We start from the raw sequence: 17,534 nt of genomic DNA, 5'->3' as shown, positions 1-17,534 counted from the left end.
GTTTCAAATGCATGTTTTGGACCACATACAGCTCCATCACATGGCCCGGCAGCAGCTGAAGGTGAACCATATGAAAGCAGCCTAATTCTCTTTTATAAAGGTTAATTGGTCGGCATCTGGCACCACTTAGCCTGTGGAAATATTTGTTGATGTCAAAGAGGACACTGATGCCACTCTAGCACCATTGGTTTCATATTTGTTTCACCGGCTCTGTTTGTACTTTAACATCGAACCCACTCATTTTATATTGTGTAGATAATTTAAGCACATATAGAGACAAATAATCCAACAATTTCATGCAGTGCAGGGCAGTTTGGAAAGTTGTCACTAAAATCTTGATTATTCACCACACTAATTTTCATAGTGCAGACCTTCACTGTCTTGGTGTCTGTTGTCGCTATGACCCCTCACACCCCTTCCGACACACGAACCCATTTAAGACCTTATTCTGTGATTGTCAGAGCTGGTACTAACTAATGCAGCGAGATCAGTGCTGTGTCACTGAGTCTTTAACAGACCCTCCAGCTGGTCTGAGAGCAAAATGAAAACAGCCTTTGTGCCCATTTCCTCCATTTCTGGTCAGTTTAAACCTCCCAAGAGATGGACTTTTGCTTTTAGTGACCGAGATGTCAGCAGCTGTTTGACAGAGAGCCAGTCGGGGTCGAAACACTGCGGGCCCGGGCCTCGATGCCACAGATGTCTCTATTCAATATGGCCGACATTCAACATATGGAACCAATAACGGACAGCTAGTGTGATGGATGACACCTGTCAGCAGGGGGAAGGAAAGCAGATACATTTTGTGTGTGTGTGTGCTTGTTTGTGTGCACGGATGGCCACGAATGACCACAACACACGCTTGATTAATGCACGTTGCAAACGGAGGCTGTGTCGACTTTTTATTTGGATGATATTAAAATGGACACCGCAATTTTAAAAGCTTTGATAGAAAAGGCAACGCGATGATTGAAATGGAATGAAATGATTTATTAATGTTTTCATTTCCTCTGCACTGAAGGAATCCTTCCGTTATCCCAGATTAATATAAAAGTTTGATTTCACAGAGAAAATGAGAGAGAGTGAGAAGGAAGGAGGACGTTTAACTTTGCTGTTATTATTGCCGCCTTTCACATAAACCAAATTGTTTTGCGGGCTAATGGCAGAAATCCCGGCATTTGGTGCGACAGTCATATTGCAATACATGTCCCAAAAACATGAGTAATGTAATTAAAAGACAAGATTGCAAAAAGAAATAATAAACCGAAAGTTCTGATTAAATCTGAGCATAACGAAAAACCGTCCTTATTAAGTATGTTTGTTGGTTAACCAGATATTAGAGTCTACAGTGACGTTTTCCTTGGGCATAGCAGTGCTGAGCTATATGCTAATTCAGTTTAGCATGTTAGCATGCAAACAATTCCAACATGATTGGTAAAAAATGGACTGCATTTATACTGCGCCTTCGTCCGACCAAGCAATTACATGTCCCATCCACCCTTTCACTCACGTTGGGGTTTAGTATCTTGCACTAGACTACTTCAGAATCAGCCTTATTAGCAAAGCAAACTTCGCTCTCTATGTTCAAGCATTAAATATTAAACTAAAAACTACAAGCTTACATTAGACATTAGATATTAAACTATGTACAAGCTACGAGAGGCAATAGTGCAATGATGAAGACTGCAAAGGATGCTGAAATAATATGAAAAAACTCCTGAAGCCTTGGTCATCTCCACAGTCTGGAGCGGGTTGAGCTCCAGGTGGTTCTGACCACCAGAGGGACAGCTGTTCCACCACCCATCTGTAAGCAGACTCGTCTCTGTTCCCGGATGAGGCCGATGACAGTTGTGTCGCCTGTAAACTTCAGAAGTTTAACAGAGGGGTCCCCTGAGGTGCAGTCATTAGTGTACTTCGACATGTAGACAGGAGGAGCTGGGGATCGAACCACAGCCGCCCCATACAACATACTACAGTTAAACAAATGGGTATGCCATTAGTTGTGGACAAGTTAAAGTTGGACCCCTCTGTTAAAGTTTGCAGGCGACACAACTGTCATCGGCCTCATCCGGGGACGGCGACGAATCTGCTTACAGATGGGAGGTGGAACAGCTGTCCCTCTGCTGTGGTCAGAACCACCTGGAGCTAACATGGCAAAAAAAAAACAACCTTCTCAGTGTTACGGATGTGTTTTGAACTGCTGTAATGATGGTGCATGCAGCATAGCTTACATGGGAATCTGCTTTAAATCAGAATGGGTTCCATTCTGTCCCTTGCATGAATGTGGCTTATACAGCTACTCATTAGCATGAAATGGCTTGCAATTTAATTGCCATTGTATGTCAGCGGTAGATGCGCCTGTCTATCACGACTGTACCTGAAAAGATGCATGAATGCATTATGCTTGGATTGCGTAGGCCAGGGTAATGCATGTAAATTGGTTTTAAAGCTACAGACACACAATATTTAACTTATAATAAAAAGCAAGCTAAAACCAGGCCTTGTAATGTGTGCACCTTTTAAGTGAAGTATCCAGAATAAAAACTGTACAAGTGCTGGAACAGTCTAACAATTGATTAGCAATTAGGGTTTAACTCTGTCACATTTAATATACTTTGTAATTGTCGTGTGGTCCACAATTTATTTCTTCACCTTTGTCCTGCTCTCCGTTCTCATCATCTTTCTGTCCCTCCGAGTTAGTTCCAGCTGATTTATGGTACGGCAACAACCCAGGCCGATGTAGACGCCATTCAAAACCTCTGCAAATTATTGGAATTCTGCAAAAAGGAAGAAGGCAAATGTAATTAACATCCAGGAGTATATTTGAGCTAGGTTGAACACTTAAAGGCTTTACATATTGGGTTAAACCATTTACCTATTTAACTGCAGAGCAGGTTGAATCTTAAGCTAAGTAATCATAAGCTGAATAACCCCCCCCAAAAAATTCCATTCATACTTTTTGTCCTTTTACAGATTTTCCCAATTCCCAAGTAAAAACTAAAATCCCAGTGAGCTAAAGATCCCAAACAGGTTCTGCTAGCAAGACGTTCATGCTAGCAAGACATGCTAATACTTTAGCTAATGCATGCTTTGTTTAAATACAAAAAACCCCAAACATTTGCTACATGTATTTGCAAAGGATTTCGCCAAACACTGCTGTGCTAGCAAGCTACCATTAGCATCTCTGCTAATGCTAACCCCCCTAAATGTTACACTATTGCGTTGCCGGCCATATTTGTTGCCTTCACGTGATCTTTTATTAAAAATTCTCCAGATATTTGACATTTCCTTAATTGTTCTTTTCTTTTCCGCTGTCCTCTGTGTTTGATGAAGTTCCTCGTGTTAAATGGCTTTTTAACGCCCCTTCCAGTCACATAGTAAGACACACACACTGTAGTTTTGACCGGTGGCATTTGAAATGGCAAATTTAATTGGCAGTTGAATTGGAAATTACACTTTATGCCTCACAGGGAACAAGATGGCACTTATTCTGATTAAAAGACTCCGCAGTGCGAGGAGAGCGTGAAACAGTGCTTTCACATTAAGTTAAAGAGAATCGTGCTTCTTAACAGCTTAAACAAATCACTGTTTCGTTTACACTTAACATTTAAATGTGTGGATATTCTATATATCAAAGCTGTTGGAGTCAACGCTCATTCAAACAAACAAATTCGAGTAGAAATTAGTTCACCGCAGAGCTGAGTGCCTCAAATTTTAATGCATTTGTTCCTGCATCCCTGTTTTTCTAGCATTTTCCCTCTGCTGTCACTCTCATCTCCATTTTAAATCCAGCCAGACACAAAGAAAAACAAAAAACAATTCTATTCAGACATGTTATTATTCCCCAATTTCTATCCCCTCATCCAAAACATGCTGTGAAACCCTTGACATTCATTATCAGGATGACATGTTTTTCACGCTTCAGACAAGCAGTTTTGGCCATTAACTCAGAGGGCAGGTCACTGCCTCGACACACCGGCCGCCTGACAGGGACACGCACACACAAGTGGTTTTGTTTTTGGACCAATCAAAGCGGACGTCTCAGGAGGAGGGCGTCTTAAATGTTGCAGCTCCAGGAGTTAACATCAGTGACTGTTGCTCTGCTGGTCCCCAAAAGAAAGAAACATTCAACACATGTGCCATCGGAGAAAACAACTCGAGTGTGACTGTCGCATCACTTTGGTTTGAGCTTGGTGGTGTTGTCTCAAGCTGTTCTATCCATCCATCCATCCATCATCTATACCACTTATCCTGTTCAGGGGCGGCTGGAGCTTATCCCAGCTGTCATTGGGCGAGAGGCGGCATACACCCTGGACTGACCGCCAGTCAATCACAGGGCTGACACATACAGTGGGGCAAAAAAGTATTTAGTCAGCCACCAATTGTGCAAGTTCTCCCACTTAAAAAGATGAGAGAGGCCTGTAATTTTCATCATAGGTACACCTCAACTATGAGAGACAAAACGAGAAAAAAAAATCCAGAAAATCACATTGTCTGATTTTTAAAGAATTTATTTGCAAATTATGGTGGAAAATAAGTATTTGGTCAATAACAAAAGTTCATCTCAATACTTTGTTATATACCCTTTGTTGGCAATGACAGAGGTCAAACGTTTTCTGTAAGTCTTCACAAGGTTTTCACACACTGTTGCTGGTATTTTGGCCCATTCCTCCATGCAGATCTCCTCTAGAGCAGTGATGTTTTGGGCCTGTCGCTGGGCAACATGGACTTTCAACTCCCTCCACAGATATTCTATGGGGTTGAGATCTGGAGACTGGCTAGGCCACTCCAGGACCTTGAAATGCTTCTTACGAAGCCACTCCTTCGTTGCCCGGGCGGTGTGTTTGGGATCATTGTTATGCTGAAAGACCCAGCCACGTTTCATCTTCAATGCCCTTGCTGATGGAAGGAGGTTTTCACTCAAAATCTCACGATACATGGCCCCATTCATTCTTTCCTTTACACGGATCAGTCGTTAGGTCCCCTTGCATGATGTTTCCACCCCCATGCTTCACAGTAGGTATGGTGTTCTTTGGATGCAACTCGGCATTCTTTCTCCTCCAAACACGACGAGTTGAGTTTTTACCAAAAAGTTCTATTTTGGTTTCATCTGACCATATGACATTCTCCCAATCCTCTTCTGGATCATCCAAATGCTCTCTAGCAAACTTCAGACGGGCCTGGACATGTACTGGCTTAAGCAGGGGGACACGTCTGGCACTGCAGGATTTGAGTCCCTGGCGGCGTAGTGTGTTACTGATGGTAGCCTTTGTTACTTTGGTCCCAGCTCTCTGCAGGTCATTCACTAGGTCCCCCTGTGTTGTCTCTTTTCCCATTGCCAGTGAAGTATACTCTTTGCTGCGTCACCGTCTGACGTCACCAACACGCCGGAGACAGGGTTAGTAAACAGTGAAGATGTTACAGTGGTTAGGTATTACTCATTCAGTCTGTTTATCAAACTCAGACAGACAAATTTGCAGCGATGTTCGAGTGCTGCTCGGACCGAGACGGCCAGAATTTGTAGCTGAGATGACGAGGAGCCGCAGAAGTTACAGACGGAGCAGAGATCAGCGTGTCGAACCCGGGTTTTGTGTTCCCATCAACGTTGATCGGAGCCGAGGAGATAATTACCCGGGTCTACTGCAGAGTCTATGACCCGGGTCTGAATGCCGATTGTAGACTTTCCCACTTAGCAAAAAAGCCAGGTGTTCGTGGGTTATTTGACCAGTGGGAAAGCGGCTATAGAGACAACCTTTCACCAATGATCCTAACGAGCATGTCTTTGTGCTGTGGGAGGAAGCCGGAGTACCCGGAGAGAACCCACTCATGCACGGGGAGAACATGCAAACTCCTCACAGAAAGGCCCACTTTGTCCAAACGGGGATTCAAACTAGAAACCTTCTAGCTGTGAGGCGACAGCTAACCACTGCACCACCGTGCACACGCCCGCTGTCCGATCATTAAAGGCAAAAACGGCCCCAAAAAAATTTGCATTATCCTCAAACTGTGTTTCTTTTCTCAGGGTGCACCCAAACCCGTTGCCATGGAGCCGTGTTCAGGAGGGAAAGCCGCCGTGTTGACCGTCCTCATGCATCTGCCTTCTGGGCCCTCAGGCTTACCTCCACCTGGACAGTCAGGTAACACACACACACAGAGCACAGTAATTGTCAGTCATTTTTAATATGTAAATGTATCAACTTTGCAACATGCTGCGATTGCCAATCGGACCACATTTAGCATCTTTTACGCATGTTGCATTATCAACTTAAAATCCAGCAAATTAGCCCAAAGAATTTTAGATTTTTATTTGACTTATTCATATTTAAGGGATTTCTTTTTAGAGGATTGGATTCAGTTGACAGCTGCATCATAATTAATTACTTCAGCAAATATAATTATGAGGAATTTCAACTTCTGCCCCCTCACCTTTATGGAAAAAACAACTTTGTAAACCTTTTGTTGAGCCTAGTTAGAGCATGTTTGGTCCGTGGTTAAAAAGAACACCAATAAACACAGAATATCTCAGCAGCCCACGCCGAATCAAACCAAATATTTGTCCAAATTGAATAAATCTTCTTTTATTACTGATGTTACCGCTGAAAAATGCGGCTCCAATTCCCCTCAGGACAAAATCAAATTTCAGCTCTTGGAAACTGCAAAATATTCAACATAAAATTGGATGTTTTTCCGTTTAAAATGTTACACACACGCCGGTAATAACAATTTGTTTTTCTAACCGAGTAAAGCAATTTGTTGAAAGTGCCTTTTCCCTTCACCTCTTACACTTTTTCTTTCCTCCCTCCTCAGGAATCATCGTGGCCAGTGCGCTGATCGACATTTCCCAGCAGAAGCCGACAGACTTCAAGGACAAGTCGCAGGCTTTAAAGAACCGAAAGGCCCTTCCGCCTGCACACCAAGGCACCTGCGTCTGAGTCAATCCGATCCCTATTTTTTTTTTTTTTAAACACCGCCTGAGGTCAATTTGTTCCAACATTGCTGACGGTCCCAGTTGGAGGCCTTCTTGGAGAGACACACATGGCTTTCATTCAGCTGCTAACACACACACAGAAACTTGTCCCAAGAGCACAACATGTGTAACCTTTTCTGCCCGTTTGCTCTGGTCTGATCGGACATCCATCTCCTGCTCCTGGAACTACTTTTCCTTCCACCTTCTGGGCTCAGATCACTTCCCTTCTGCTTGTGCAAGGAGGGAGTGTGCCTGATCGGTGACATCAGAGACAGACTGATTCGCTTCAGTTGTCTGTATTTTGCACCTATTGGAGGGAAAAGTAAGGTTGTTTTGGAAGTATAACAGATTTAAGAAAACATGCTGCCTATAGGTTTTTGTTCTTGTTTTTTGCTTGCCATGACGTGGTATTCTACGGTGCTAAAGCATTTAATTTTTCAGACAAGCCTTCGCTGTACGGCCTAAATTCATTCTGCCTTTTTGTGGGAAAGCTACGCCAGGCCGGGACTTTTTTATTTAACACCCCCTGATAGTGTTTTGAAAACTTACAGAGTATTAAAGTCGCACCACTTCTGCCACTTAGCATTTAGCGATCGGTTTTTAGCATTTACTGTACATATGTATCATCCACCCAGCTGAAGCTAAAGTCTGTATTTTCTGTGGTGACGCGAACGCCGCACGGACGCGAGGCTGCGATCACTACAGAGGGAGAGGACTGCAGAGAGGAGGAGCCTTGAACAAATCATCGAACACAAGCATGGAGAACTCCACAAGTTAAGGAAAAATTGAAGCATTTTATTAACAAACTGGAAGTTTCCTTTGTTACGTTTGTTTTGCTCGCTATTAAAGAAGAAGAAAGAAGTTACACGACGCGGAGAGACACTGATGTTCTGGTGACTTCTTTGATGTAGTTTTGCTGTGGACATTAAGCTCACCCTCGCATTGGAGTGGTGAAGAGAAAGACATCATGGACATGTTGCTCCTCTGGCTGTTTACTCGTTTGTTTTGTACGTTTTTTTTGTAAGCGTCCTCTAAAGCTACGACTTTATTTCCATCCTTTGAGTACAAGGAGTTCCGTTACCTTTTTTTACAACGCCTTGGCTTTCCATGAACTCCTAAGAGGGAGGGGGGGGGGGGGAAGGGGGGGGCATGTTGATGTGCAGAATTTTTGAAAAGCTGTCGACCATTTTTAGCCCCGCCCCCGCCCCCTGAGCTGTACAGTGTCTTGTTGGAACAAAATGTGATTCTTTGTCACTGTTTATCTCTTGAGATTTCACGTGTTTGTCAGGTTTTTACGACAGAATGGCAAGAGATTCTCTTTTTATTTTCGGCCTTGTCACCTGTTCCTATTATATCTATGAATTGTAAGTCTTTTGCTACACTTGTGAAAAGAGCATTTCTGTTAATATTTTGTTTTGATATTTAACAGATTCCTGTGTAATAGCGCATTTAACTTGATTTTATCGTGGACGTGAATCAGATTTAAACGTCGGCTCTCTTTTTTTGAAGTCGTGCATCTTTAAGGACTGTATGGGCATTGTCTCTTTTGTTGCAAAGTGTTCAATATATGATGCATTTCATAAGTAAGTATGCCAGCTAATGTGTTTTTATTTTGTGTTTGTAGAGTAATCCTATAACAGTGTCATTACACAGGAATCAGGGTCTCACTGTACCGTGAAAAAAAGATGATAAACTGCATATCAGTAATCTTCAGTGTATTTTAAAGATGGACAACATGCCAGAAAATAAAAAACAGACCTGGAAATCATCTGCGAACGGGACTCTTTTCACATGCACTGCTTATTATACAGGTCTTAAATTGTACAGTTAAGTGTCTCTCTGAGAAAAACTGACAACTTGTGATTGTAATCTGGTGCCTGATGTTGAACGCTGCCTGATTGCCTCAGCTAAAGATAATTATTCCATCTGCAAGTGTGACGGAGAAAGAACACAAATGCATGCCTGAAGGTAAGTGTGTTTTGTGCTTGAACACAGATAGACGCCAGCGATTGACAGGGAGAAGGAATAATGTGGTTAAGAGTATAACAGTCCCCTGAACATTTGGAATCCATCCATCCATTATCTATACCGCTGAGACATAGACTTATCAATGAACCCTCTTTAAAAGCAGAACAACCAAACAAATGTACAAAGACTGGGACAGGAGGGAACAACGTCAGCACGTGCCAACAAACAGCTTCAAGTGCGGTCAGTCAAAACTGCTAACGGGCAGTGCAGTGGACAAGATCCGTGCCGAGACTGTAGTGTCATTTGGTGAGAATGACAGGAAGAGTTGGGCATCATCCGCATAGCAATGGAATGAGAAATGATTGCACCAAGTGAGGTGGTGTATATTGAGAAGAGAAGGGGACCGAGCACTGAGCCCTGAGGCACCCCTGTGGATAAACCATGCAGTTTGGACTACTCTTAAAGATCTCCCTGACAGGTAGGATGCAAACAAGTGGAGGGCAGATCCTGATGCTGAACTCGGAGAGTGTGGAGATGAGGATTTGGTGGTTCACTCTGTCAAAGGCAGCTGACTGCTCGAGCAGCAATAGAGCGAAACTGGTTGAATTATGGACAAAATGCATGACTAAAATGTTTATCTGATTGATACAACCTTCAAAACAAACACTGATAACTTACACATATAACTTACACTTACTGATATCTTCACATGCAACATCGCAAAAAAAATCTGCAGCATTATCCCCTTTTAAAGCTGAACCTGATATGAAGAGGTTTTCCCTTCAGTGTGCCGACACCTTACAGAGTGCTCCTCTCCATCGTCAGCATTTGAACGAGGACGTAAAGAAAAGGGATGCAGTGTGCCAAAGAGCTACTCTGGATAATCCTCATTTATAATCAAGTACACTTACACGCTGCACTCTTGGAAAAAAGCCACTACAGAAGCATAAAGGAGTGCTCACCACGTGGGTTTATTATAATGCTGCTAATGGCAAGAGAAAACTGTGACAATAAACCTTTTTATTTCCACTATAAAGATGACGGGAACATGTATCACAGATCTGAATAGAGTGTCTGACACATGGACTGTTTGTGTGTTAAAAAGGCAATCTGTGTGCACTTTGAATGGAGGTGACGGGTGGTCTTAAGGCTTCATCGTGCCTCGCAATTTTGCACCGCAGGTAACTGCTAGTCATACATGTCAAGTGCGCTTTGACTCTGAGAAGTCCACCCCTGCAGTTTTTAGTAATGGTGACAATATACATGATAAAACTGCCTTCAAAAAAAGTGTGCATTAGTGCTTTTTTGCTGTTATGGTGTTCGATTTTTGGCGTCCATTCATCATCCAGCAAAATTGAATTAGTTTGATAATGGAGGTTTATTTTGATTCTTGAGAATGATCCAAAATTGGAAAGGATGCAGAACAGACGACCTTAAACTCTAAAAATCAACAGTTAGAAAGTTACAGTTATTTATTCGTTTATGCAAGCAAAGACTGATTGAGTTGTTGAGAAGTTTTCCACACGACAAATGTGGCTATATTTGTCCCTTATCACTTACTGTAGGGTATAGGTGTGTCATTTCACATGCTACAGTAACTCAGCAGATGTTTCTCCACGAGGTGTAAAGACCTCAACACCCCATTATACGCATACATTTGTATAATATAGACATTTCTTGTTAGCATTTAATTTCATATTCACACATTACTGAGCAGATCAAAGTCGATATAAAGTAAACTTATAATATGAAGCTGAAAAAGTTCCATTTAGTCTTAGAAAGTTTGAAGGTTTTTGACCAAACATCTGTGTCTGCTCTAAGGTGTGTCTGGCTGTTATATTTCAAATTGACAGTAAAGTCAACAGAGGTCACTGCTAAGTACTGCAGAGGGATGTGCTGAAAATATTCAGTGACTGTGCTGAACCTCGATCACTGTTGGCAAACTGACGCCTAGTCTGGTCCAACCCTGATTATCGTATGGTGTGGCTTTTTTGCAAACCATATTTCTCTTCAACTCGCCGTGCTATTTGATGGTCTCCCTCCATGATCACAAATATCCAATGTCTGACTTAAATAGCATCATGACCAAAAAAAACCTGTTCACAAGGAAGACATTTTTAGTTGTTCTTGAGTCAGATTTGGATCTGGTCCACAGTTAATGGGTTCTTCATTCTATCACAAATTTTCATGGGAATCTAAACAGTTGTCATTCTGTCATCCTGCTGGAAAACAAAAGGAAGAAAACACAACCTCAGTTACAGCAATGTCTTCAAAGTGCCCATTATTTTTGTTGGAATAGTTTCATTATTTGCCAATTTATCATATTTAGTCCGTGAGCCAGGGGGTTGGTCGTGCTAACTTGGAGGGACCATGTCTCATTGTGATTTTTATAAAGGTCTATGTCCCTAGTGTTGTAAAATGTATGAGAGCATTGCAGCAATGGTAGCTTTCTAAATGTTATCGCAATTTTTTCATGTTTTTTTTGCCATTTTTGACACAGAGCCAATATAAAAGAGGTTAACCTACATAGAATATCATGAAGTCATTTATCATTTTTAAAGCTTAGATTATATTCTATCAACCAGTCACATTTTCATGACACTGAGGACAACAGAATTTGACCTTTGACCTCTAACGCTGTAATAGGGCAAATTCTGCATGGCTCCGTAAATGCCCTTATAACTACCTTCATATTGATGTAATGTGCGCATGGATAGCTCCATCATAAAAAGAGCTTTAAAATGATATGTTGCATGAATAACAATTACAACATTTCTTATCCGAATAAACTGAACTTTGTGCAATTTGTTTATCATACATTTTCCAACACTCGGGACATAAACCTTTATAAAAATCACTATGAGACATGGTCCCTCCAAACTGGCACGATGGCCAAATTCTGGAGGTCTGGCTCATGGACTGATTCACTCTCCTAGCCAAAAGGTCCTGAATTAACATGAACTTGTAACGCAAAGCTGAACTGTAAATTCTTCTCTTTACATTAAAGTGTATTGCATCGTATCGTATCTAATTGTACTGTATCGTATCGCAAAGTAATGTACCATACAGAATGTGGTATCATATTGTACCACACCATACCTTACTGTATCGCAAAGTATCGTGCTGTATTGTATCATATCATACTAATCGTATTGTTTTGTGTTGTATCATACCATTTCGTATCGTATGATACAGCTTCTTCCCGAAAAGGTGCTGCTTGATCCAGATGTTTTTTTCTTTTCGGTGCCAAAGTCAAATCACTGTGTCCTTGTCAGTGTGTGTTCTGTCCTGTTTCATTTTTTGTTGTCCAGATTTTAAAATGTCTCAGAGCTTACTCGGATGTAGTCTAGGACACCTTGACCTTGTTTTTACAAGTTTTCTATGCACTTGGAAAATGTCATATGAGAAATAAAACACAATACAAATTCAAAAATGGCTTAGAAATGGGCAGAGTCCGTTGGTCAGTGCAGAAGTGAAGGCCCCCGAGATTGCAGTTTCACTTCTGATGGGAAAGTATGGATTTTCTGTTTGTCTTGGTTTGTCTCCAGTATTACCAAGAGCCGGTGATTAATCTGTCTCTTTCAGAAGTGTAATTCATGGGTGTGTGTGTCAGAAGACAACTCTGCCAAACCTTTCAATATAATCCAGTGGGAATTTCTTTCCCCTGCTGGAAGAATTTGGATGCCAGAGCACATCGTAAATCAAACTGTCCGGGCCTTAACTTCAGGAGATATTAACGTCAGTGTGCTTTATGTATAATGGAGATGGTAAAACTAATAAAGTCAAGAATATCTGTGAGGTACTCTATATCTTTGTTGTGGATCATGACTGCCACTCACACCTTGTCTAACCATGGAAGCTCCTATATTTCAGGATCTACATGTGCTCTTGCCTAAGTCTTCAGCTGCTTTTCTATCATATTCTGCTATACAGCTCAAAATGTCAAATCAATCTATTGTATTCATGCTGCATTCACTTTATGTTCACAGAATGGGTAGAACAGGATACATCACGTTTCCCGTAACTACACCAATACATTAACCTAAATATTTTTTAAATAGGGCTACATTTAAAGAGTATACGTTTGATAAATAAGATGTAAACAAACTACGGTGGCCATATGTCCAAATTTTAAAAAGCTGCTACGTTGACTGTAAAATCGTAGGCTACCTAACTTCCGCAAAATGGCTGCAGCCTTTTTGGCGCCAGGTAGTAGACACCTGTGTACTACTATTCGCCAAGTCAGTGGCATCTCTTCCGTCAGAAACTTTCCATATCCTGTCGGTTTAAAGTGGATATTTCTTCCCGAACTGCTGTCATAATGACGGTTTATCTTTACATAACGTTATAATGTTACGTGAACACCACACGAGCTGTTGCGGCGTTTGTTTACAAGCTCTTCTGCCAGTCTGCCGCGTGCATGCAGCATTTTAAGCTAACTTTACTTGTCAGTTATACTCTACTGTCGCTTTTGGACAGCTTTGTGTTGGAATAAACCGTGGGACTACTCTGCTGTGGTTTTGGGAAGAGCTGCCTCTCTTCAGCAAGGTAAGACTTTACTGCGCATGTGTTTGCCTAAAGTTTGTTGATGTTTGTTCCTGTTCAGCTTGTGTTTGCGTGCGTGGACCATAGCATGTAGCTGTTCTTCATGTCTCTCAGACACTTCTACATCTGCTGGTTTCTAATTTGTTCTTTGACTCTGCTGCCTACCTACAACGTTTGCAACTTTTGCTTGATACATTTTTAAGGCTGGGCTCATTCATCTTTGGTTGTTTGGCAGGTGCAATGTGGTATATTGATGTATTTAATAGTGAAATATGAGTAGGTACTCATATGTAAGTATTATGATGTGTTGGTGGCTGAATTGCAGAATATTACTCCCCTCTGCTTGTCTTGTCGTGTTGTGGTTTCTTTTGGTATTATTGTATATTAGCTTCAGGATGCAAAGCAATTGATCTTTCACACAGGCTACCTAAACAACACTGATTTGTTGTTGAATATTTTACCCATAATTATTATTATCAACTGTATATTTTACATTTTTGTATTCTCAGCTGCATTAAAGGTGCCATATATTTTGAATGGATATTCTCATTGTTTGCATGGGTTTCACTTTTGGGTGTTTATTGTTCAAAGTGAAAAAGTGAAAACTGCAAAAATTCCGTGTTTTTCCAGAATTACGTTTTTTAAAAGGTAGCCTCTGAAATGGGCCATTCAGAACAGCTTGCTTTCGCTGAAATTGACCAATCGTCTTTCACCGTCATTCACCTCAGGTGGCCTTTTTGCACTCGCTTGTAGTGAAGTCATTGTCAGGATTTTAACTTACCATTCCCATACCTCCTGGCGATTTTGGCTCGTAGAAATAAGGCCGAATAACCGATCCTCGAGCAGCAATGTATTCTACAACTTTGGAGTGACAGTGCAGTGTGGCCGCTCCCCCACGTGGGGGACGGCCTATGCGGTCACTCCAAACAAAATAAAACAAAATAACCTAAATATGCCCCCTTTAATACATTGCTGGAAAGATTACTAAACAGTGGCCTATACTCTGCTTCGTGCCTTATTTACTAGGACTTTAACTTACAGGTTTGGTGTGAAGTTTCTAAACATAAACTCTGTACCTATTTTGTTTAGACACATAAATCTGTTTAATATAAGTTGTCTGCTTGCTGGTATCAAATAGCCTTAAAACGGAAGATCCACTCCAGAATCACTTAAGGTATCGTGTGTGTAACGATTAGCCACCAGCTGCGTGTACACCCCTCCATGAAGGACATAGCCACTGTGTCAAGGTCTCAGTTGTAGCTTCTATAAGCAATACTGCCCTTCAGAATTAAACCAGCGCTGGACAGAACAGAACAGAAATGTGACGTTATGCAGCAAGAAAGCTGATAAGTGTTTAAGTGGTTGAACGCTCAAAAGCAGCCGTTTGTGACAAGTTAAGAACGCCGCTGCACAGATAGAAGGTTAGAAAACAAACGGCCATCAGCTATTTAAAAGGAAGCTGCAGTGAATTCTCATGTGGAGAGTAATTACTTTGATTGAGAACAGCTGGTGTCAGATTCACCATGGTGCCCTTTGTGGAAATGGTGCTCTCCATGGTGCTGAACTACAGGCTAAGAGACATGACAGTCCTCAGTGTTGTGCTCAGTATTACTCTTAAGAATATCCCAGGTTTCTACAATAAGGGCTTTAATTTTGTGACGTTTGTATTTATTTTCATCAACAGTATGGATTATTATGTAACTCTTGATTATAGGGCTTTTTTTGGGGGGGCATTTCTAAGCATCTTGAACTAAACCTTTATCTTGTTGGTAAGAAGCAATTGGTGATAAACCATCCTTCAACATTTCAAGCACACGTTGTTTTTAAGGTTGACTTTTCTTTTTGAGTTTGACATTTGGGGGATTACGTTTATTGATTTTCTGGCCAAGAGTTTGATAAGAATATTGATACCATTCTGCTGATTTTAACCCCCGCGAGCCATACACCGGTTAGCTTAGCTTATAATATTGACTGGAAATAAGTAGGGCTCCTTTAATAACTATGATAACTTAAATTACAGTAAAAACAGTTGATTATATTACTTTATTTTCAGGACATTTACCGTACAAAATACCATGAATAATTAATACTTTTAGCCTAAATCCTTTTCACTCTAATTTATACAGGCTTATTGTATAGTAGAGCTGAATGACTAATCAGCTATAGTTATGATATCATCTAATTGTTTTAAATCATTTGACCTTTGATTTTCACAGAAGAATCAGTAATGGAAATAATGTTAATTTTAGTATAAGCTCTGCTGCATAGTCTACAGTTTATTGGCCATATTTAGGGCTTATAATGTCACATCGCACAAAAAATTATTTTATACATTTCATAAACAATAAGATGGACTGACCAAAGGTCAACACAAGTTAATGTTTCTCTGGACAGCCTCTACATTAAAAGGTCATCTTCTAAAGCTTATTTACTCTGCTCTATTTTTCAATCCATCCAAGAGTTTTAAAAGTTTTTTCAGCTGCTTCTATCTTTCCAGTCAAGTAGAGCTTATAGCAATCAACAAATAGCTTTATTATCTCTTATCTTTGCCCCCACGCCGCCCCTGGAAAAGATGCGAGGGGGAGCATCTCAAAATAACAGATGCCGTCGAGTGTTTACTGTGAAAAGTCAGGCACACCCTGACATCTGGGCTCCACAAAAAAAGGAAAAGTAATAAAGTGAAATTGCAGCCGCTATCCTGGTTAATGGAAAAGGTGAAATCCACGGAGTAGTATCGAGGTGCTGAAACAATGTTGCTGGAGAGGTCAGAGTTGCTGATGTAATTAGATGTGATTCCTACCAGGCAGTGCGGCAATGATTGAACTGTTTTATCAGTGTGCTCTTTAATCTATGCCGAGGGTGAACATTTGGATTGAGTAGACCTGCAGTGGTTTTATAGTCGTGGGAGGGGGAGTCTCAACACATTATCTCCCCGTCCTCTGGGCTTTATGGCAGGGGAACAGTAAACCTGGAGAGCAATAATATTTATCATAGGTTTAATGATGACTATTTTGTCTGGAGGTTTCAGCCGACTATTATGTGAGATGCATTTTTAATACCCAAACACTTAAATTGTTATGTTGGTTACCTCTGAATGTTTAACTGCCACGATAAAATGAAAAGGCACAAGAGATCGGACATTTGAGTAAACAGTGCTGAGGTTGAGAAAGTCTGTCTTTACAAAATATCAATATTTCTAAAGTGGAACAAGATGAACACTAATGAGGACTTTTTGGGCTTATAAGCTTTCTGGTGGAGAGGTAGATAAGAAGAACTTTTCCATACTCGTGTCAGTCTGCTGATTTTAACTTGCATCCAGGGAAGGTGTGAGCTTAGCTTAGCACAAAGACAAAACAGCTCACAAGATAACTAAAGGGACCAGTAGCTTTGTGCAGTCATTGCTGTTTACATGGCAAGTGGTCACACAAACCCTCCCCCAAAAAACAAACTAGTAGTTATTAGCAGGATCTGAGGTCGACCGATATACCGTTTGGCCGATATTGGCCTATAACAGATGTATTGGTATCTGTTTCCCAATATGCACCCAAAGAACATATAATGCCAAAAAAACAATGCTTGTGGTAGAAATGGTGTCATCACATAGTTTTTCCAGCATTTTTCTGCTATTTTTAACTTATTTCCAGGAAAGGTGTGAGCTTAGCTTAGCACAAAGACTTACAGCAAAGGTGAAAAGCCAGCTCACAAACACAAAGAAAGTAGCTTTGTGGAGTCTTTGCTGTTTACCTGGCAAGTGGTCCTACCAAGGAAGTTGTCTATTACACAACCAATAAAACGTTTTCCCCCATTTGCAGACTTTCTGCTAAGCCTAGCTAACAAGCTGTTAGCAGAATCTTCACTATTTAATTGAGTTTGACCGATATATTGGTGTGCCAAAATTATCGGCCGATGTTGTACTATAACAGATATATCTGTTTTAGCACCAGAATCAACATTCTTTGATTTAATTATTTAGAAATCAGTTTTGAGTAAATCACATATCATATCAGCGCAGAATCTACGAAGAAAGGTTTCAACGACAGCTCAAAAATTCACTATA

At 41.0% G+C, this 17,534-nt stretch overlaps 1 protein-coding gene across 1 annotated transcript in view; it reads left to right on the top strand.

The window, feature by feature from the left end:
- The window catches only part of atrnl1b (attractin-like 1b), a 77,928-nt gene extending 69,196 nt beyond the window's left edge, over nt 1-8,732 (top strand). The window contains exons 28-29 of the mRNA XM_069664409.1: nt 6,020-6,134; nt 6,805-8,732. Coding sequence (XP_069520510.1) covers nt 6,020-6,134; nt 6,805-6,929 — 240 coding nt within the window. The 3' untranslated portion in view covers nt 6,930-8,732. The remainder of the gene's footprint in view (nt 1-6,019; nt 6,135-6,804) is intronic.
- The last annotated feature ends 8,802 nt before the right edge of the window (nt 8,733-17,534 follow it).

Source organism: Semicossyphus pulcher, unplaced genomic scaffold (genome assembly GCF_022749685.1).
Source record: "Semicossyphus pulcher isolate SPU_LCO1_2020_fin unplaced genomic scaffold, fSemPul1.0.p SCAF_16, whole genome shotgun sequence".
NCBI classification, from domain to species: domain Eukaryota; kingdom Metazoa; phylum Chordata; class Actinopteri; order Labriformes; family Labridae; genus Semicossyphus; species Semicossyphus pulcher.
The sequence above is the reverse complement of the archived record's forward strand: the minus strand, read 5'-3'. Positions and strand labels throughout refer to the sequence as shown.